The sequence below is a fragment of the Rhineura floridana genome, chromosome 3 (assembly GCF_030035675.1).
Source record: "Rhineura floridana isolate rRhiFlo1 chromosome 3, rRhiFlo1.hap2, whole genome shotgun sequence".
NCBI lineage: Eukaryota > Metazoa > Chordata > Lepidosauria > Squamata > Rhineuridae > Rhineura > Rhineura floridana.
The window spans coordinates 21899481-21923029 of record NC_084482.1 but is presented as its reverse complement, the minus strand read 5'-3'; the positions used below and the strand labels follow the sequence as shown (position 1 = coordinate 21923029).

General features: G+C 42.6%; 1 protein-coding gene across 1 annotated transcript; it reads right to left on the bottom strand.

Moving 5' to 3' along the window:
- LOC133382349 (pro-glucagon-like) lies at nt 1-20192 on the bottom strand. Its single transcript, XM_061622042.1, has 4 exons — nt 20092-20192; nt 19011-19163; nt 17464-17517; nt 1-148 (listed from the first exon to the last, which is right to left on the bottom strand). The coding sequence occupies exons 1-4, from the start codon at nt 20190-20192 to the stop codon at nt 1-3; spliced, it is 456 nt and encodes a 151-aa protein (XP_061478026.1).
- Between the last annotated feature and the right edge of the window lie 3357 nt (nt 20193-23549).

Below are 23549 nucleotides of genomic sequence, written 5' to 3'. Positions count from 1 at the left end.
CTAGCTTTCATAGCCGTAAGTTCTCAAATGTTCCTCAACTGCCTTGTCATACAAACTTCTTTCACCATCAGTGGGAACTTGGCCAGCATACTGTGTCATAATCCTAGAAGCAATGCTCATAGTACTTCTTGAGCCATCAGAATTCAAGCTGTTTAAGAAGCCGGAGAGAAACAAAATTAAAGCTGTCATGTGAAAAGGAATTAGTTCAGCAGTATCTGGGGGGCCATAGGTTAGCCACCTTTGTTCTGAAATCTCATAGGTTTCAGTGGGAAAATTAAGCACATACCAGTCTCTCTCACTGAAACACCTGGGTTTTAAAAGTGCTTAAATTACGACTGCATCATGTCCTATTTTTAATTTTAAAATGTTATAGACTATAAGAAGTAGATCCATATTCTATACCTGCTTAAGTGGGAGTAAGTCCCACTGAACGCAGTGGAAGTTACTTGTGAGGTGACAACTGTAGAACTGCACAAGAAGACAAGTCTCTGCCCTGAGGAGCTTACAATCTAAACTTCAACACACAGGAAGCAAGGTAATGAAATTTCATTCCTGTACTACGTTACTTGAGAGCAAGTCCTACTGAACTCAGTGGACAACACTTGTGAGTAGACATGTATAGAAAAACAGGTCTCTGCCCTGAGGAAGCACCAGCATTTGGGAGGGGGGAATCCCAGAGCCAAACCCTCCTGCCATATTTTATGCTTGGAGGGGAGATCACTGCTTGCCTTCTTTCGTTGTGTAAAATCAGGGATTCCCTTGCTCCAGTGGAAGATATCACCTCTCCAGGGTGGGGCAAGGTGAGGGAGAGAATATTTGCACTTGAGGAGGAAGGGAAGGAAGCCCCCATCACAGAAGTTGGAAGCGGAAAGCTCCTTCACACCCCTATTCTCCCCTTTCCACAGGGCAGTGGTGGGTGGGGCCACAAATGTAAATTTTACCTTTGCAAAGTAGGCCAGTGTCTACACTTACTTGCACATCCTTCTCTGTCCTGCATGCAGGCAAAGAAAGGCATATTCCTGCCAGGCAAAGACACTAGGGCCAGTGAGGGGTGTGCTCTGGAAGCAGGGCTGGCACCAGACTATAAAAGGCCCTGGGGCACCAGACTGCAGTGGCCCCTCGGCAGTGGTGACACAGCACGCTGGCACGCTAATGTGGCAACATGGGGAGTGGCACAGCTGGGCTCATGCTGGCAGGGGGAGGGGTGTTGCCTGGGAGGGTGGCTCCTACTCCATGAGTCATGCCAGCATTGCGTTGTGGGGTGCATGGTCCATGACCCAATGCTAGCATGGATTGCGGAACAGGAGCTACAACTACCCATCCCCAGCAGCACGAGCCCCTCTCAGCCACAGGAGCCCTCGGCCAGTGCCCAACCCGGCCACCTTCTGTCGCTTGGCCTGTCTGGGAGAAGGGTATGCAGCCTGAGATGAGTTGGGAGGTCCAGAGACAGAGTCATGAGGGCCATATTTGGCTCCCAGGCCTGAGGTTCCCCACCCCTGTTTTAAAGTAACAACACTAACATACATACCTCAGCTACATTGTAATGCTATGAAGGCTTAAGGTTAGCCCAGTTTCACTGAATTTCTTCCCAATGCCCCCTCCCCACCACAAAATTACCATCTGATGACTATGGCTTTTTTTTTGGACTACACTCTTTACTGTGTTTTGAAGATACCTTTGCATTGTCACTAGGAACCCTGAATGTTCTCTCCCTTAGACTTTGCAGGGTTTCTTCTTTAGCTTTTAAGAAGTTCCAAACTCCCATTTAGCCATAGTTCTCCCCCAGTTGTTTCATCATCATCCTGCTTAAACACTCAGGGTACTTTCTGAGTCATCAGAAAACAGCCATGTTTAAAAAGTCAGAGATGAATAAATTAAAACCTTCACAGCCTGGGCTTTATTATCCTGCAAGTTTGACTCAAATTCAAACCACTGACATGTTTCTGACACTCAGCACAATTAGATGCTTTAGTGCAGGCATGGGGAACCTGTGGCCCTCCAGATGTTGCTGGGCTCCAACTCCCATCATTCCCAGGCAGCATGGCCAATGGTCAGGGGATGATGAGAGTTGTAGTCCAGCAACATCTGGAGGGCCACAGGTTCCCCATCCCATCAGAACGGACACAAGGTAATGGCAGGTTACTTTAGCTAATAATGAACAGAATCCTTCTGATCTACAGACCAGCAGTTGGTGGCCCATGGGCAGAATTTGGTTCGGGGAAGGTTTTATTTTATCTATTTATTTTATTTATTCATTATTTGATTTATATCCCGCCCTTCCTCCCAGCAGGAGCCCACTTGGATCCTGGGTGTGGAGCAGGGAGGACTTGGGGCGGGCAATGATCCCCTTCAAACTTGTTAAATCAAGGTGTGGTGATGGTGGTACGGAGCCCTTTGAATCCAAGAGTGACAGTCTCAGTTATCTAAGGCAAATGTGGGGATCAATAGATTTTTTATCCTTCCTTCACTATCCCTTTCTGTCTTCTTGAAAGTGTTCTTGGCCTTCTGCCTGCCTTTCTGATAAGCCAGTGGCCTCCCCTTGCCTTGAAAAACAGGAAGAATGTAAGAAGGACCCTGCTGGATCAGGGCAAAGGCTCACCATCTAGCTCAGCATCTTGTTCTCATAGTGGCCAGCCAGACACTGCAGGCGCATGGGAACATAGGAAGCTGCCCCACCACCAGAGCCTTGGTCCATCTGGCTCAGTACTGCCTACACTGAGACTGGTGGTGGCTCTGCAGGGTTTCAGGCAGGGGTCTCGCCCAGCCCTGCCTGAAGATGTCAGGGATTAAACCTGGAACCTTCTGCACACAAAGCATGTGCTCAAGCACTGAGTTGCAGCCTTTCTTCAGATGCCTTTGGGAAGCTAGAAAGAAGGATGTGCATTCTCCCACTTGTAATTCAGAGGCATATTGTGAGTGACTAAGAACATAAGAAGAGCCCTTCTGGATCAGGCTAGTGGCCCATCTAGTCCAACATCCTCTTCTCACAGTGGCCAACTAGATGCCTATGGGAAGCCCAAAAGCTGGACCTGAGCACAAGAGCACTCTCCTCTTTTGTGGTTTCCAGCAAAAGGTATTTGTCATACAGCAACCACATCTATACCATAAAGGTTAGATGAAGTTTTTGGATTTCAGCACAGTAAATCCCAGTGCAGTCAAGAGGAGTGGTTTGGTTAAATGCAGATGCTGTGGTTGAGCCTGGGGGTTGTGCTGCTGCTCTGTGCTAACTGGTATCCTAAGGCTATCATGAAAGGGACCCTGCTGTATTGGACCAAAGGCCCAAATACAGCCACAACTTGTTCCCGGTGATGATCAGCTAAATCAGCCTTTCCCAACCGGTGTGCCTCCAGATGTTGTTGGACGACAACTCCCATCAGCCTCAGCCAGCATTGCCAATGGCTGAGGCTGATGGGAGTTGTGGTCCAACAACATCTGGAGGCACACCGGTTGGGAAAGGCTGAGCTAGATGCTTTTGCAAACCCCTTAAGCAGCATGTGAAAGCACAGACTTTAGTCCCCAATATATATGTATGCCTCTTAAGATGCCTCTCTTTCTTCTTATAAACCAGTTAGACTGATTTTCCCCCATCCCAATGGACTAACTGGAAAACAATGCACCCACAAAGGTCCAGACCAACACCATGCTGAAAATATATTAGTCTAAATCCTGTATGAGGGTGGTAACCTTTCTTTGGCCCAAGGGCCACACTGACAGTCGGTCACCCCTCTAAGGGCTGCAGACCAATGGTGGGAATGGCCAATGTACACTTACATGCACATTCACACATATACTCACCACAGATATAGCACACATAAGGACCACACGCTCATCACACATACCGACCACACATACAGACCACATAATTACTACACATATAGCACACACACATGCACACTTAACCACACATACAGCACACACACAACTCCCCCCACCCATCTCTGCTGTGTGGGGCAGAGGAATCGCTGTGTTTTGCTCTTCAGATATCATTCCCTGAAGAGCAAAATACAGGCTCTCCTACTGTCCCGCCCCATTGCAGCATTGTGATGATGTGGAGGAAAGGATCCTCTCTTCCCATCCCAGTGCTGCGGGGGGGGAGGACCCCTAATTTACATGCAAAGGCACCTTTTTTCCTCTGGTGTGGCACTGTTGCTAGAAGGCCTGAGTGCTGAGGGAGCAAGGAGGAGCGCACCTTCTCATTTCCTGAGCACTAGGGCCTTGTAATGCCACACCAAAGGGAGAAGAAGTGCCTTTGCAAGTAGGTTGTGGGCAAGAGGAATAGACATCCAATTCGGAGAGAGGGACAGTGGACCACTGAAAGCACCTTTGAAGGCAGAGGCAGTCTGCAGGCCACAGGTCCACCACCTCCATCCTAGACGTTAGCATCAGATGTCTAGGTTCCTGTAGATTTGTTTCAGCCCAACTCTACCGTATCTACCATTTCTAAATGCTGCTTACCCAAATTTGTCAGCCATTTGCCAGCTAACAGGGAGTAAAGTTGCGATGGCCAGTCCAAAAATGCACAGACACGGTATGCTCTTCATCTCTTCTCCTGCTCAGACATAAAATTCGCAACAGAGATTTCAGCAATGACTTTGGAAGACTTGCTAGCCTACCAAGCAACTCAGGAGGTAGAGTTGGTTGGTGCCCTTAAATGCTCTTGGTGCTGCATCCTTGCTCTGTTCACTCACATGCTCAAGCGTCTCCAATTTGTCCTGCTTCAGTGCTGCCCCAGCCCTCATTTCATCACCCTTGGAAAGAATGCGTAGAGAAATGTTTCCTGCTGCGTGTCCAGGACCAGCCCAAGACATTTTGGTGCCCGAGGTGAAGGACAAGATGGTGCTCCCCCATTCGATATACAGGAGCCAACTAGACTAGCATTAGTTAAGAATGACTTAGGAGTTTATGGGAGCAGATAGCAAACTGTGAAAGTGACAATAACATTCAAGAAATATGGACACTACAAAGAAAGACTGGATGGATGGAAGCCAGCTGTGCAATATATAAAAAGAGAAGGATAAAATGTGACATTTCCATCACTGAATCTGTCAACTGCATTCTTTATTTGCTGTAATTTTCTTATTCTAGCTGTAGGAATACGAGAGCATTTTAATATTGCTATATTGTTTATGAACGTACTATGAGAATCTCATTCTCTTCTTAAAACATGTGTAGATTGGAAGGGAGGGGGAGTGATGGTGAATACTGCTGATGCCTCCACCAGAAAGGCATTCTGAAAGAAGCAAGATTATCTGCAAGTCCTGAATCCTCTGAGTTCTCTGTGATTTAACGTTGTTTCTGAAAGTTGCATGTCAACTTTCTAATAGAATATTTTTTAAAAATCAATGAATGATAGGTCACTCATGTTTTCAGTGCTGTGTTATTTCTGCTCTTTCTGGGATTTTATTTAAAGTGGACATCATAGTGAGTGAAGACCAGTATTCCTGAATACTTCAGCAACATTTTCTTCATGATTCTGAGGAAGACAAAAAGCTGGAAGCTGAGCAGTACTCAGGTGAAATGACAGAAAGCTCAACTGAGGAAGAGATGGTTGAGATTAATGGCATCACTTCATCTGTTGTGGCAATCTTTCCATATACAAGTTGATAATCATCGTTACATTTCCCACTGTTAAACTCTGTGCTATGTGAAGAGATACCTCTTTTTTGTTTGTTCTGAATCTTCCAACACTCAGCTCCATTGGGTTTTAAAATGTATCCCTCTTCACTTTCTCCACACCATGCATGCATTCAGAGGGTTGTATCCATTTTGGTCCCTGAGCTTTCTGCTTAATCACCACTGGAAGATGTGCAACAAACCAAGAAGGAAGACACTGAACTGGGTACGAGTAAGATATCATTTCTTCAGCCAGCGTTGGTGCCTTCTTAGAGAAGCTTGTACTTTCAATAGAATCATTTTTCTGCTATCATTTCAGGGCATTCTGCTTGGCAGGTTCTTGTGCAATAAATGTGCATCTAATATTAATTCATTGCCCATAATCCACCCTGATCAACCCCAGTGTCTATTTGTGTGATATTATTGATGCACGTGTTCTGTTTATGCCCCTCCTTAATTTCTTCTCAGGTCAATAGTTTAGTAAGTATGGAAAATGGAAAGGGAATACCTTGCCAGGCTCCCTTTTCTTTCTAAATCCTTTTTTCCTTACAAGAGATGTTTCGTGGCTCACCTTTTAAACTGCCTTGCTAGCCTAGCCAAAAGACAAGCCACATATCTTCTGTTTCTGTCCCTGAGCATCTGAGGCCTAGAGGCTGCATGTAGCTGTCATGGGTAATAAAAATAACCACTGATAGATCTAGCTTGTACAAGGCAAACACTACTGAAGAAAATAAGCTAATGTGGGAATACCCTGTATTGGCACCTTTATTAAAAGATTTCCTAGTGGATTGCCAAAAGAATACAAGTATCTCACCAGTATTTTGGTTTTCAGCTGGAGAGCTCATTTAGGGATCTTTCCAGAATTTTATTTAAAATGGGTTTGTTTGTATAGTATACAGGGCCCCGGTGAAACCGGGACCTGCTCTTTCCATTGTATATATTCATACTCTCCATCACAATTGCATATTATCCCATTGCATCTATTCAAGAGGAACAGTGTATTTTCAGAGTTGGTGCACAAGCTGGTGAAGTGTACCTAATCTGTAACTCTTGGAGCACATACTTCAGAACAGATCTATTTGTTTAGCTCATTGATCGGCTGATGGTTATCATCACCTTGCTTTACTATCAGGTCAAACTATCAAGTGTAAACGAGATTGAAATTCTCGAAGATTAAACTGTTTAGTGCTTCACTCTCAAACATACAGAATCAGTTTAGAAATATGTCTTCTCTTTGCATTAGAAGTACTATATAGTAGTATATATACATATCAGGGCTCTATGATAATTAAAGCATTGTGGGGAAAAGTTTGTGTGCCACTTGCTCTCTTTTCTAATGCTTTGCAATCTGTGCTCTGGAGAATGTTGGGGGTCCCTAATGTTCCCACGCACAATTCTTTGCACAACTCTGCACAACTGCAGATGAATGTGGGCTGTGCTTTAAGACACAGCCTCAGCTTTAGGACACAGTCTTGCAGGACAATGATGAGGACCACATAAACATCTGGAATCTTCTGCAATGTACAAGAACTATGCTGCAGTCATAGTTTCAAGAAGGGTTCCAAGAAGGTGGTTAAAGGTTTGCTCTATAGCATTGTGAGAGTTGCAGAAGTGCAAAAAATATCAGCTCATTTTCACTTGGCAAGAACTGGAAATATATCAGAACTAGGCTACATATTACGTTCACCGTATGACCCTGAAGGAAGTCCCGTTGCTGCTTGTGAAGTGGCACATAGGAATGGACAAATCTGCCCATTTCAGTTTCATTCTACTTCTCCTTTTCCTAGCCCTAGTTCAGTTTGGTTTGCCACATTTCTGCATCAGTTTGCAATATTTAAAATAAAGCCCTCATGAAAATTCACTACTAGTGTGCATTTTTTTTCTAATACACATTTTTTTGCATTTTCCCCTAATGTAATGCTTTTTGTATGCTTCTCTCTCTCTCTCTCTCTCTCTCTCTCTCTCTCTCTCTCTCAACACCCACACTTTCCCCTAATATATGAATTTTTGTACACATTATGTGGTTGGAAAACTGCACAGCAAAATTCAGTGAAGTGCAAATTTCAAAGGGGAGCTGCATTTCAGTTTGCATTAAGTGCAGGGCATGGTAGCCTGGAAGAGGGCTTTCTCTGTGGAACTCCCTCCTTACAGAGGTGCACCTAGCATCTGCATTGTGCAGCTTCCGTCAAATGCTGAAGATGTCTATTTTTAGCTGGCCTTTGAGAGTTAAGGTATTTTTGTGGGACCCACCTTTTCTGTTTTGTTTAATCTTTGGGCTGCATTCAGACAACAGTTTATCCTGTTTCCCCAGCATTTCCTTACTTCATAGTCTCCACATTTTATTTGATCTTTCACACAACGTGCAAGACACTTCTGGAAATCTAGTAGAATATAGCGAAAGCTTAGCACTCATTTCCATGTTAATTGCTTCCAGAAAATATCTTTTTGAAACTCCATTAACCCAGAACATCGTGAAATTTTGGGCAGTATACCAGCGCACCGTTCTTTCCTGCCATTTTCATGGGGGCACAGAAGTGAGCATGTGTGGAAAGGGTGGGGGAGTCATGACATGCCCAATAATGTTCATTGTTATGTCACACTACACCCACTGGTCTGAATGAAATTTAGCGCAATGTGGCAGTATATTGCTCAAAAAGCCACAGTTCCATAAGTCAACAGGTACTGCAGCGTGAAAGGAATGTTGGAAATTGGGACAGAAGTACTACCATTTCAATCCACAAAAATGACACAAGAAGCCCCATGTGTGAAAGCAGCCATACTGTGCTGCTTTTGTTTGTAATTGTTTTATTTCTTTTTATAATAGTATATAAACTGCTTTACTCCCTCCTCTCCAATTTTAATTGCATTATTAGACTCATGTAACCCACTCTCAGACCTTACAGTGAAGGACCACGAAGAAACTGTATAAAATACGTACATACATATGTACATACATACATACATAGTAAAATAACTAAAAATTCTGTTTTGAGAAGGGCAAATTGCATTAACACGTGAACTGAACTGAATTTCTCCCTGATCCCTAGAAGCACACACAACGTTTTGAACTGAAATGATCAGAGTATGAACTTTCCCACTATGAAACCTCTGGGGTAATTATGAGATAAATCCAAACTTCTCCAAAGGTCAAACTCAACTTTTAATTAACTTGGCTATAGCTTGCCCCCATCTGAAGCCACTGTCTTCTCTTTTCAGTTCAAACTGCTAGATTAATTAAAAATGGAGTGAAGTGTGTGATCTCATGCCTATGTGCTGTGAGAGTGTGTGTCTTTGTATTGTGGCAAGCAACAAACTGCAACTGAGTGTAAAGGGGAAAAAAACCTTGGCCAGACAATAACCTGACTTTTCAAAGGCCAGATACCATGCAACAAGCTAGGCGGATATTGGAGGCACAAAAATTAAGCCACTGCTGCAGTCTCTTCCTATTTTTTATACATTTTAAAATGCCCATATCCACATTTCATGTATATCACATGAATAGGAAAGTCAAAGAGCACATGCCATAAGCGGTGAATGCATGGATTTCCATTCTGTGAATACAAATTTCAATTTTGTAGCTAGAGTGACAGTAGTTTAACCATTCTGGAGGACACATTGACTCTCCTGTGTAAAGGGCAAAATATAAACATATCATGTTTTCAGATTTATATACCAGGTGGGATGTCAAATGTAAGTGTATCACATGGGGAAGTGCCTGCACAATTTTGACAACTGAATGAATGAATGAGAACCTACACACACCCTTAGTCAGCAATCCAAAGTGCAACATTTTGGCCAAAGTGCAACATTTTAATGTACTTTTTGTAGGTGCTTCCTGTTGTTGAGAATAATGGTATATTCAAGGTATACTGCTCCACCAACTACAGTCTTCCCTCAGCCAGTCCCCATCTCCATGCCTTCTTACTTACAACCAGTCTAGGGGTGGCTCTACCTTTTATTGGCTCTGGCTCCACCTACTGTCGGTCTTCCTGCCTTCTGCCCTACCAGTCCCAATGGGCACCACCCACCACAAACTGTTAACTATTCCACATTCTCTATACCAGTCCCTGATGGTGTGGCATTTCTCCTCTTCCTCCTCTGTATAAGAGCTATTTGTTAACATGCTGAAAAATGTGAAGAGTTTGCATTGCTAAATGTAAAATTGTTCACTTTCCAGGTAAGATATATCTATACCTATATACACATTGTCCATTCCCCAAGCCATGAAACGTATGAGGTCAGAGCTACCTGGGTTTGGCTTGGCTTCTTTTCGGAAGAGAGATCACCGGAGACATGGCATTTTGCAATATTTGATTTATTTTTCAATACACAGAGCAAAAATGTAGGCACACAGGAAGAAACCCATTCCCATATTACACAGAGCACAGGTATGAGCAGTCTTTGCACATGCACAAGCTTTTGTGTGAGAGAATGTACACTTGTGTACAGCTCAACTATTGTGCACACAGACTATACACTCAATGAATGTTGCATGTGAACAACTGCAAGTGTACAGCTCAACTCTTTGTGTATACCAATTGCACACTAGTTGAATGTAAAATGTGGACACCCCTAAGATAACACCATTTCTACAAGCAGGGCAGCAGATGTTCTCTCACCAGTTCTCCAGAGAGAGACCCTTTGCATCCCACATGGCTTTTAGAGCTCACCTGTCTGCCTCTCACTCTATTGTCATTTTGCCTTTCTCTGACTTCCCCTAACTGTTCCAAAAAGATTCTCATTTGCTCTCTCTCTCTCTCTCTCTCTCACACACACACACACACACTCACACACACCCACACACACCCACACACACCCACACACACTCACACACACACAGAGAGAGACAGAGAGCTGGGGGAGGAGGAAAAATAACCTCCCCAGTTCCAGTGATGTTTCTCGTTCAAAACACTCAAGAAAGATTTCCAACTATTTTCTAGCCATTGGCTCTGCTAAGAAGCCACCAAGAACCCATCTTGAGTCATTGAGACATGCTTGTCAACTTGTGTGTATTTGTATGAATGGATGGGATGTGTGTGTATGTGTGTGAAGGAGAGAATAAATGGATGATGGATGAATCAAGTGGAGAAAGGGGGGAGAGAGAGAGAGAGAGAGAGAGAGAGAGAGAGAGAGAAGGGGTGTTTTACCACTTTTTATTTAACCCCACACACCGCCACTAGTAGGTGGCTCCTGGTCACTTTCCTCCAATGGAAAACTGCATTCCACTCTGAAAAGCTTGCCCACCCCTGCTTCATCTAGTCCCCAAATTAAGATTCTGCACTGCTTCAACAATATTTTGAAATCATGATTGTGGTGCAGCAGCCCACAGATTCCATGGAAGCAGCTCACTTACGCCACTGACTCTGTCAATTTCAGTTTCTCCCAGTTTCTCGTTCTTCTAATCTTAAATCTGGTTTGCCCCATTTTAACATGTACTTGCAATTTTCTTTTTAAAAAGTCAGCACAAAAATTCATGTGCATTTCTGTGAGCATTTCTCCCACTGCACAATTTTTGTACAGAACTTTGCATATTTTTTGGGGGGAAAAAATCCTGAACAGAATGTGGCTTTTTTGTTATTTTCACTAATATGCACATTTTTGCGCACACTTTTCACTAATATATGCATTTTCACACATTTTCTTTGTATGGAGAACTGCATTGCAACATTTGGAGAAATTCATATTTCAAAGGACTGCTGTGTTTGTTTATTTATTACATTTATATACTGCCCCATAGCCGAAGCTCTCTGGGTGGTTTACAGCAATTAAAAACATTAAAAACAAATATACAAATTTTAAAACACAAAAACCAATTTAAAAACACCATTTAAATTTTTAAAAAACAATTTAAAAACATGCTAAAATGCCTGGGAAGTAGAGGAAAGTCTTGACATGATGCCAAAAAGATAACAGTGTTGGCACCAGCCGCACCTCATCAGACAGATCATTCCATAATTTGGAGGCCACCACTGAGAAAGCCCTCTCCCTTGTTGCCAGCTTCCCAGCTTCCCTCCGAGTAGGCACCCGGAGGAGGGCCTTGGATGTTGAGCCTAGGGTACGGGTGGGTTCATGTCAGGAGAGGCGTTCCATCAGATATTGTGGTCCTAAGCCATATAAGGCTTTATAGGTTGAAACCAGCACCTTGAATCGAGCTCAGAAACATACAGGCAGCCAATGCAAGCGGGCCAGAATTGGTTGTATATGTTCGAACTGTCTGGTCCCTGTTACCAATCTAGCCACTGCAATTTGCACAAGGTGCAGTTTCCGAACTGTCTTCAAAGGCAGCCCCATGTAGAACACATTGTAGTAATATAACTTGGAGGTTACCAGAGCATGGACAACTGAAGCCAGGTTATCCCTGTCCAGATAGGGGCGCAGCTGGGCCACCAACCAAAGTTGGTAGAAGGCACTCTGTACCACCGAGGCTACCTGAGCCTCAAATGACAGAGATGGTTCTAGGAGAACCCCCAAGCTACAAACCTGCTCCTTCAGGGGGAGTGCAACCCCATCCAGGACAGGTTGGACATCCACCGTCTGGTCAAAAGAACCACCCACTACTAGCATCTCAGTCTTGTCTGGATTGAGTCTCAGTTTATTAGCCTTCATCCAGTCCATTGTTGCAGCCAGGCACTGGTTCAGCACATTGACAGCCTCACCTGAAGAAGATGACAAGGAGAAATAGAGCTGCGTGTCATCAGCATACTGATGGCAACACACACCAAAGCTCCGGATGACTGTACCCAACAGTTTCATGTAGATGTTGAACAGCATGGGGGACAGAACTGACCCCTGCGGAACCCCATACTGGAGAGTCCAGGGTGCCGAGCAATGATCCCCAAGCACCACCTTCTGGAGCCGACCCGCCAAGTAGGAGTGTTTTGGTTCACATATTCATGAGGAAGTGTGAATGGTAAGTTTGCATCAAAGTGTGAACTGAATGGATTTCTCTCCTGTCCCCAGCCAGAAGTGTAGACACACAAACAGCTTTTTGGTTTACTCAAACACCTCGGAGTGAGAGGGTTCTTTTGACATGGAAATACCAACATAATGACATCAGAAGAGCCTGGCTGTTGGATCAGACCAAAGGCCTGTGTAGTCCAGCATCTTGACCTCACAGTAGCCAACCAGATACTTCTTGGGAGCCCACAAGGAGTGCATGAGCACAACAACATTCTCCACAGTTGTGATTCCCAGCAACTGGTATTGAGAGATATGTGAGTGGGATTGATTATTCAGATAAACTGTCCCAGGAAAGTCTATTAAATTTTAAGCCATTTAAAATTCTAATTCCTCCTTTTGCGTAATGGCAGAAAGGCAGTCTATAAATGCATTTAAGCTGCAGTCCTACATACATTGAGCAGAGCTTGGAAAAGTTACTTTTTTGAACTACAACTCCCATCAGCCCTAGGCAACATGGCCGCTGGATTAGGCTGATGGGAGCTGTAGTTCAAAAAAGTAACTTTTCCAAGCTCTGCACTGAGCTCAGTGGGGCTTATGTTTGAGCACACATGTACGGGGTTGCACTGTTAATCAAATCCATCCATCCGCTCATACTCCAGCATCTATAGAGAAGGAAAGGGAAACCTATGGCTTTCCATATGATGCTGGACTACAATTCCCATAATTCCCAACCATTAGCCATGCTGGATGGGACTGATAAGAACAGGAGTCCAAAAAACATCTGGAGGGCCACAAGCAGAGCTTGGAAGATTATTTTTAAAAAGTAATAAATTACAGTTACATGGCCCAAAAAAGTAGTGATTACGATTACAATTGCTCTGAAAGTAACAGATTATTTTACTTTTTCTCAAAAGTGATCACTACAATTACATTTCAGTTACTTTTTTAAAAAAGCGCCTACTAGGTGCTGGCCTTGGCTGCTGCACATCTAAGTAGCCTACAACAACATTAAAAATAAACACACACATACAGAGGTAGTAGAATAATTATTTTTATCCATAAGATAGCAATGGTGGTCTCTCCAATGGTAAGGGAGATGGGGAGGGAGGCAGAGGCCACTACTCAGATCTTTGAACGTCAAACCAAGTGCAACCCCCCACCCCTGTCTCGCTCTCCATCTCCTCCCTCGTCGCCTCCTACCCACCCACAGAGCATGAGAGAAGAGTGATGCTGCGCAGAAGCCAGTTTGAGGCACATGATTTTCATCCACAAATCAGAGGAGCAGAAGACTTCCCTTCCTCTCCACCCCAGGTAATGCCCAAAGGTAATGCTGGAAACATTACAGTTACTCCACAAAAATAATAAAATTACTCCTAGTTCTATTACAATCAAAATGTAAAGGAATTACCCACTTGTTCCTCAAAAAAGTAATGAATTACTTCCAAGCTCTGGCCACAAGTTAGCCACTCCTGGTCTAAATATTGTGCTGTCCAATCCTGAGCAGCTCTAAAGTATGTCCAGCCCAATTTTAAGCATGTTAACTTAGAACCAAGTCTACTGAGTTCAATAAGGCTTAGTCTCAACAGGTGAGCATTGCACAGGGTTGCAGCCTTGCAGCCCAATCCAATGTATCAGAGGTTCCCAAACTTTTTCCCCGTGGACCACTTGAAAATTGTTTAGCATCTTAGCAGACAACGTAATGATATTCTGCCTGTTGTAGCAACTGTAATGCACTGGCCTAGATGCTGTAAGAGTTTTAATTGAATCAAGATGAAACTTCTGGATTCTAGCCTCCTGCTAATCCTCGCCACTCCTTTCAAGTGCCTTTCAGGGGGACCATCAGGTTCTAAGGATGATGGTGCAGCCACTGCAATGTCCGTTCTTCACTGACCTGCCACGGACCACATGAACAAAGTTTGCTGACCACTGGTGGTCCATGGACCACAGTTTGGGACCTCCTGCAGTATATCTTTGCTTGGCTGCAAGTCCCTCTGACTTCAAAGAGGCTTACTCCCAAGTAAGTGTATAGGATTGTAGCTTCAGTTTCTAAATGAGAGAGATCAGGGCCCAGGTTTGCCCTGAATTCAAGCCTTCCGATCTGAAAGCCCCTGCCTTATGTCATTGCTCATTAGTGAGGGAAAGGCATACGTACATTGAAAGGCACTCTTGCCGTTGATATTATTTCAAATTTTTCAGGGCAGAACTCCACCACAGGAAACAGGTTTAATTATTATTATTATGTATTATTTATTACATTTCTACCCCGCCTTTCTTTTCATGATTGAAACTCAAGGCGGCTTACATATGGTTCCCAGGTGGTCTCCCATCCAGGCACTGGCCAGACCTGGAAAAGATAAATCTTATCGCCTGTTAATGTCTGCAAATCAATCCTCTGTTAACACTGCAGCTATTAGGGCCCAGTTAAAAGTTGCGACTGCACAGTGTCCCTCTTGTCAATTCCGACTCTGCAATAATCTCCAATATAAAAGGTGCTCATAGAAAAGGGCCATAATATACGAAGCTCAGCATCTGGCAGTGGAATATCCACAGTGCTGGATTTGGAGGCAGATGTTGAGTACAGAATAGATTTGATGGCAGATTCTAAGCTTTGTGGCAACGTGATGAGATAATGGCAATAACTTAAATATTTCATCAGTAGCTACAATGAGCCTGCATTCTTTTCTTCTGCACTTAGATGCTGTTAAAAGTATTTGTTGCTGTAATGTTTCGAATCTATATCATACTGAAAACTGAAGCTGTCCAATGACACATTTTGCCCCATAAATCCCCCTCTTAACATCAAACACTTCCAAGAAATACAGGAGAAATTCAAAATGAGGCAGAGGCTGAAATACATCGTTTTTAAGGTGACATCATTTATTGCAGAGACATTCAGCAGCAAGTTAAATAAGCATCTGTACTTCACCAACTTAGAAATAATGAAGAGTGAAAGAGTGACGGTAGAGCCTTTTGAGCAGAAGATTCCAGTGCTGGATGAAGCTAGACATCAGAACAAGGGAACTCGGATTCCTTGAATTTTCCTTTTACTTATGTCTGCAAAAGTGACAGATCATGAAATAAGAACATGAACTGAGTTTAGACCTAGCAACGGCCTGAGCCTGTTGTCGTGGGTGGGGTGGGGGAGGCACACATCATGTTGTCAGAAACATAGTTTTGAACTGTATATCTCGCCGTTCCTTGAAGCAGCTCAAGGAAGCTTACACCACAATCCGGTAAGGTAGGTCAGGCTGAGAGACCATGATTGTCCCAAGATTATCCAGTGACCTTCATGGATGAAGAGGATCAGAGGCCTACAGATGTCCTCCTTTTCACCCAGACAATCCAATATTTGAAGTGACATTTGCATGACTGTCTGGGAAAATCAGATGTATTTCATAGAGTCAGGTTTTTCCAGACATGCAGACAAGGGAGTACTTATCACTACATAAGGTGGCCAGGTGGATATTGAGGGCTGGCACTAGAGTGCAAGGGGCCTTCAAAGATAGCACCAGCAGCAACACGACTGCACTACTGCTGCTGGCGCTGGGGGCTTACCTTAAATAAGCCCGGTCGCATCAGCGCATTAGCGTGCTGTATGCGCACACCTGCCATCACCCAAGATGGTGATGGGGACATGTTGATGCCCCTTCCACCATCTTGGATGATGGCAAGCATATGTGCACAGCACAGCGATGCAGCAATGTGGGAAGTGGCATGGCCAGCCTGCTCCATTGCTGGCTCCCTGGGAGGGTGGCTCCTGCTCTGTGATCCACACCAGCATCAGGTTGTGGGGTGCATGCTCTGTGACCCAATCACAGATCACGGAGCAGGAGCTACATTGTCTCAGTCCTAGGGGCCCCTGTCAGCCCTTGGCCAATGCCCCACCTGGCCACCCACTGATGTGGGGCCTGTGGATAATAATAATAATAATAATAATAATAATAATAATAATAATAATAATAATGTGTTTACTTAATTCCAAAGGTAAACACAGTTCAACAGCTGCACTTCCTTCTGCTATATAACTGGACACTCAAATGCCCTTAGGAAATGATGCTACATGGTGATATACACAGTTCCCTGGGACATTGTACGGAGAAAAGATGGCTGTGAAATGGGTGTATTGTTCCTGCAATAAAATGTAGGATTAAAGAGTGGTTTGGTGTTTTGGTGCTCAAGCCACACCTCTGCTTTGTACTCAGTTTCTGAGGCAAATAATTTATTTCTCAGCTTCATCAGATAGCCTTCTGTGAAAAATGTGTTTTTGTGCTGCAGCAGCAAATGTGGAATAAAATATGTGGCTTGGTATTTGGGGCTCAGAGCCTCAAACCCAGCCTCTGTCTTGACCTTGTTTTGCAGTTTTGGGCAATTCACTTGTGTCCATCTAGTCCAGGATTCTGTTTGCAGCAGTAGTCAACCAAATGCCTTTCGGAAGCTTACAAGCAGCAGGGCATGAGGACAACAATGTTGCTCTGTACTTTTGCCCCCAGTATTAGTTTTTTTTTGGGGGGGGAGGATGTTTTATAGCTTATGGCTAGTTGTATGAACCCTGCCCATGTCCATGAGCGAAAAAGAAAGGCTATGTGTGCTGTCGTATCTCAGGCTTTGGTGTTATTTATCCCATCTCTAAAATGGGCACATGGTAGGATTTCATTCAATTTCCATCTAAATTATAGTAATCATTTCTAAATTGGCATTTGTACCTATAAATTAGCATATAAATGCTATGCAAATGTATGTCCTTTTGTTGTTGATGATGTGCAAGTGGCCATCCAACTGGGTTTCAGATCTAGGTTTCACCAATCCTAGTCCACTTCATTGCACTGGCTCCTCCTTCTCTTCACAGAAAGAGGTAAAGCCAGAACACTTGACATGGCCCAGCTAGAGTAGGTGTGTCAAGGACATGAGCAATAGGGAAACTGTTGTATTTTTAAATGCTGTAAAGCGTACCTGAATGAGAAAATGCCAGATGGGTAACTTTCTTTAATGAACCTCTTCGTAGAGCTGTGAACAGGAAGAAGGCAACAGTTTATGAAAACAAGAGTAACAGTGCTATCCAAAGCATGTCTCCTCAGAAATAATTCCTTTGGATTCAATGGGACTTATTCCTAGGTAAGTGCATATAGCAGATGGCCCTCCAGATGTTGCTGGATTGCCACCTCCAATCGTCCCTGTGCATTGGCCATGCTGGCTGCGCTGGTGGGAGATGAAGTCCTACAACGTCTGAAGGACCACAGGTCGCCACCCCTGATACACAGGATCGCAGCTTAACAGTGCTAAACTAGCTCCGCATCATCAAACATCAAAAGCAGGGGCGGGGAACCTTTGGCTCTCCAGATGTTGTCAGACTACAACTCCTATCATCCCTAGCCATTGGCTCAGCAACATCAAGAGGGCCAAAGGTTCCCCACACCTAAGATAAAGCCTAACTCTGTTGCAGCTGTTTCCCCATAATTATACCTGCCAGATAACTCATCCCCTTGCTGATTCTCCCTGAACTGGGAATAATTATGAATCAGGCTGTAGTAGTATTAATAATGTTGGATTATTAATAACAACAACAGCTGAAACTTTTAAATCAGTAGAATATTTAGTTCAGTGTTGCTAAATTGAAGCCCTGTCATGAAAAGCTGGGTTAAATAAAAGCGTTTAGGATTCTGGACACCCTCGTGATGTGTTACCATACTGAGATTGAAAAGGTAAATAAAAATTTAAGATTGTCTTCCCTTCTGATCATGGTGAACAGCTGTTGTTTATTCAACAATAAATCGCTATTTTATTTAAAACATTTATTACGCACTGTTCATTACTGTATAATCTCAAAGCAAGGTATAATTTAAAAGCACAACATATAATAGCGCCTTAAATCAATAGCCTAAAATCATTGTTTGTCACACCTCTTTCAACATTTCAGGCAGGTATCTATATCAATTACTTCAAATGTATTACAAATTTAACAAATTCCCACCAGATCAACCAAAACCTTTGTAGCCAGTTGAGAGATCTAAATAATAACTCATAATCCTTCCCAAGGGGCTTTGGGTACCAACTAATTAACCTACTTGAAGGCAGTCCATTTCCATTTTTCAACTCGCTCTGGGACTTTATGGTGAAACATGGTAGGAAAATGAAGAAATAAATAAAGCGTATTATAATTGCAACCTGCTCTCAAATTGGTGTTTGTTATGAAGAGCAGGCTAGAAATGTTTCAGTAAAAAAGTAGTAAAATCCAGATACAAATCTACATATAAATTACTACAGACAAAGGATTCTAGTAGCCTTATTTAGTAGGGGAAACACCTTTTTTGTTTTATTGTTGTTAAACTACTGGGAGTTGGAAATCCATACTGATCTACTGCATATCATCCAGGAATCAGTAGAGCGATCCTGTGTCTGTCCAACCCTTGCATGGGTTGCAAAGTGGAAATCACTTTGATTTGAACTCTACTTTGTCTTTCTGCTCTAATTGGAAAACTGATTCACAACCTATCACTTACCTGTACTGCTTGGCATTGATAAGCCAGTGTACAAAATCCTTGGCCTTCATTTTGTCCAAATATTGAGTGAAATCGCTGGTAAAGGTACCTTCAGAATGTCGCTTGAGGTTGGATGTAAAGCTGTGGGCACTTTCTGTTTCATAAGATTGCCACCTGTTTCAGAAATCAGGAATGGATAAAATAATATCCATAGCACAACAGACCCCATCTAAAGCCAAATCAGGTCATTTTCTTTTAACATTGGCCAATGCCGGATACTTCAGAGGAAGTGCACAAAAAGCCATCAAAAAGGTACAAGATGGTTTGTTTGTCTCTCAGACATGTAGACCACTTCATAGCTAACACTCTCAAAGAGGGTGACAATAAATTTTCTATAGCAACAATAAAAAAGCTTTATAAAAATAATGGAATGATCTTGAAAACCAAGATGCTTCTACACTACATCAAATGTCATGTGACAAGAAAACACTGGTTTTTTTTTCTGGGGGTGGTGGTGGTATTCATGTTGTCTGCTGTCTCTGTCCTTGTCCTACTCATGATCTTGTGAGCAGATCCTACACATGTACCTGTCTGTACAATCTGAGACTCTGCTTTTTGTAGGGACCCAGATTGCACATGCAAGGTCTATGCAAGTTACATTTGTTTACACATAAAAATCTGTTCACAAACTATATTGAATGAGCACAGATGGGGGGGGGGTCAAAGGGCACAAGCATGACCTCCACATGTCATGTAATACATGAATAGGGCTCCAAACTTGTACCAACGTATATGTTGGACAATGCAACATTTCACAAATCCTTTGTCTACTATAATTCTTGTTGCAGTAATGCATATTTCACCTGACATAAATCCATAAATTCTGGTTTAATTGAGGTGTGCTAATCAATCAGCATCTCTCCCATACTATCTTGAACTGACAATCCTATTGCCTCTATTACAGGATCGAGAAAAGAATTCAGATTTGACAGTGCCTACAATATATACTAAAGATTCCTAAAAGCAATCATCCAGCATCTTCTAGGCCCCTGTGTTTCTCCTTTTCCATTCTGTAAGAGTTATCATTTGAAATGCTTCTTACCTAGATTCATCAGCTGAATCTTTCAGGACCATTTGCCAGCTAATAGGAAATAAAGCAGCAATGACCAGCCCACAAACACAAAGCCACCCTGTGCTCTTCATCTGGCCTTCTGCATCAAAACAAGCCAATAAATAAACAAGAAATCAAAACACAGTTTTTTAGTTACATTTCCCTATCAGCAGGGCTGTGGAGTCGGTATGCCAGACCTTCGACTCCGACTCCTCTATTTTTCTACTGTCCGACTCTGACTCCGACTCCTTCATAAATGGCAAATGTATATTAACTAGTAATAACAAATTTACTGTAGTAAAATGGTAGCACAAGGCATTTCATCACCACCACGTGAATCCAGAGCTTGGAAAAGTTACTTTTTTGAACTACAACTCCCACGAGCCCAATCCCTGGGGCTGATGGGAGTTGTAGTTCAAAAAAGTAACTTTTCCAAGCTCTGGGTTCACGTGGTGGTGATGAAATGCCTTGTGCTACCATTTTACTACAGTAAATTTGTTATTACTAGTTAATATACATTTGCCATTTATGAAGGAGTCGGAGTCAGAGTCGGAGTCGGTACATTTCTACCGACTCTGACTCCACCCAAAATTGCTCCCGACTCCGACTCTGACTCCACGACTCTGACTCCACAGCCCTGCCTACCACTTTAGGAGATGATACAATAATACATCTTCCAGGGTTGCCTGTCTTGAAGAAGAAAGTATGAAACCCCAGACTCTGAAAACCAGTTTGCAAACATCTAGGTCGTGAATCTGCATTGTATGCAGTGTTAGCCATCCTCAGAGTAGGGATGGGGGAGAAATTTGGTTCAGTTCACATTTAAAGGCCAATTTACCTAATTCTCACTTCCCAAAACAATATATGAACCGAAACACAGCCATCTGACAAAATTCACACTTCTCCAATTTTTGCAATGCATATATTAGGTGAATGTGTGCAAAAAATGCATGTACATTAGTTAAAATAATATACAAAAATGCATGATATTGGGGGAAATTGCAAAAAAGTGTATATTAGGCAAAATTCGTATAAAATGTGTCTGTTATGAGAAAGGTGCACTAAAAAGCTGATAAATTTTCAGGAGGGCTTTTTTAAAAAAAAATCACAAACTGATGTCACAATGTGGAGAACTAAACTCAAGACTGGAAAAATAAGCAACAGAGAAAAACTGAAAGTGACCTACTCACACATCCCTAACTCAGAGTAGACCTACTGAAATGAATTTACACGGCGAACTTAGGTCCATTAATTTCAATGGCCCTGCTCTGAGTAGAACTTAGTTGGCTACAACCCTCTGGTTTTGAATGTTATGGATTCCAATCCCACTCTGCGCAATCCACACACACTTACCAGCTAAGCCAAAATAACTGATGTGAAGTTGATTTCATACCAGCCCAGTTTTCTATGCCAGTCCAATGGGGCTGGAGCAGCAATTCTAAACTCATGGAGTCCAGATAATTAATTATATGATTAATGGTATGATAGAGAGAAGCATCATTTTTCACGTCCTTATTGTCTCTGTTCACAAGTTTTTGAAATGCTTCAAAAATGAGTTTTTTATTATTGTTTGCTATGTTGAACTGCTTATATGTTGCCTTGAACTGCTATATGTTCTTGGAATGGTGTCCAACAAATCTAGTAAGCAAGCACCCGGGTAAATGTGTGCATACACTATGGGAAATGATGCCCCTATCATCCAACCTTCGATGCTCTTTAAAGCTGTTGTCTGCCTCTCAAGTCTTACTTTCAAATAAGCATGTTTCAGATCACAGCCTTCATTTCAATGCTTAGTGAGACTGTTTTTCATAAGTGTACCTTTTTCATCTTAGCAGAACTTATCAATGAGTGCTTTTGCAAAGGATTCCCAGCCAAAATGGCAAATACGATGACATTTCTGAAATATCTCACTTTCCCAATCTCTTTCCTGCAAAACAATGTCTTTTTTCTACCTAGGTAGATGCCTCACTATGGCTAAGCTGAAAACAACCACGTTTCTTCCGACTTGACTTAGAAGAAAGCTAGAAAAATAAACACCCCCACCACATTACTGTGGATGTAACATAGACTTTCTACATCTATGACAGTAGTTAATGCATCCTTTAATGCGAAATAGATTGATTATTATGGGAGGGGTGGTTGGTGAAGAGAATATTGCTTACCTTCCAAAAGACGCAAGTTTCTCTTTCAATCCCGAGTCCTTTTTCTTTGTGAGCTGTTTTTGTGGCTTAACGCTATTCCTTGCCAGGGTTTTTAAGCTTGTTAGTGGAATGCTAAAAGATGACAGGTAGGTCATTGGTGTTCCTGATTTTGGTTGGATGGGTCAGTTATGAATCATTACTGGATCTCTCTGTTCTTTTTTTAAGTGGGTCCATAGAGAAGATATGGCCATTGCAGGACTCTTCAGTAGTGCCTTCAGCAATGTTTTCTCCATGATGCTCAGATGGATCAAGTCAACAGAGCATTTATTTCTTACTGGGTGAATCTCTCTCTCTCTCTCTTTTATAACACCACATCCTGTGTGAGCCTGCAGGACTGCTGTTCCAAACACCTTTCCCTTTCAAAACAAGAAGCACACACACACAGAGAAGAACATACGACACAACACAAATTTGCAACATTCAGAAATTACTGGGAAGACATTTCTGCCTCTCAGGACTCTGCTGCTAACTTCAAAGACTCCAGTATGAAGCTGATAAGGTAGAATTTATTAGTAAATTCAAACTGACTGAAGGTGGACTCAGTCTAGATTGGGGTACCGTTCCCACTTTGGAAAGTAATTGTCCTTCAGGTGTTAAAATGGCAAAACAAGAAAAATAATATTGTGGCAACTGGTGGGAATGAGTCCCTCTGTTAATCTCTTGTATACACTTGGAATGTACATAGAAATGTGATAGACTTACTGCTGCCCTTTGCATTTGATGATTTTTGGGGCCCACTGTCCATGATTATCCTCCCCATCCTACTCTGTACATGCTCCTGACAACACAGAATACTGTAATGTCCCGTAGTTGAATAAGACTCTAGTCTAGTGAAGTTTATGCACATTAAATTTGGTAGACTTCATAGGAGCCTTGGCTTCTGGTTTGTAACATGAAGATTTTTCAAGTCAAAGATACTTTCCATGACAGTGTCTTTTGTACTGTCTGGAAAAGACGTCATCCATGGATTATCAATATAAAGCTTATATTTAATCAATAAATTAATTTATCAGTGTAAGAAGTGCTTTTGGGGCCAGTCTAGTTGTACCTCCAGATGCCAGAGACATGTCTATTATTATTATTATTATTATTATTATTATTATTATTATTATTATTATTATTACACTCATAAACACATAGTGAGAAACATACATATAGAGAGTAACTGCACTTATTCCTTTACAGAGAAATAATAATCTGTGAAGGAAAGCAATGGAAGTGAGGAAAAGGAGAGCCAACATTAAATAC

Coding starts and splice junctions, on each gene's coding strand:
- LOC133382349 (XM_061622042.1), bottom strand. CDS start 20,192: ATGAAGAGCACAGGGTGGCTTTGTGTTTGTGGGCTGGTCATTGCTGCT. Junction 19,164..20,091: donor GATTCAGCTGATGAATCTAG/GTAAGAAGCATT, acceptor TTTCTGAAACAG/GTGGCAATCTTATGAAACAG. Junction 17,518..19,010: donor ATCAATGCCAAGCAGTACAG/GTAAGTGATAGG, acceptor TCCTGTTCACAG/CTCTACGAAGAGGTTCATTA.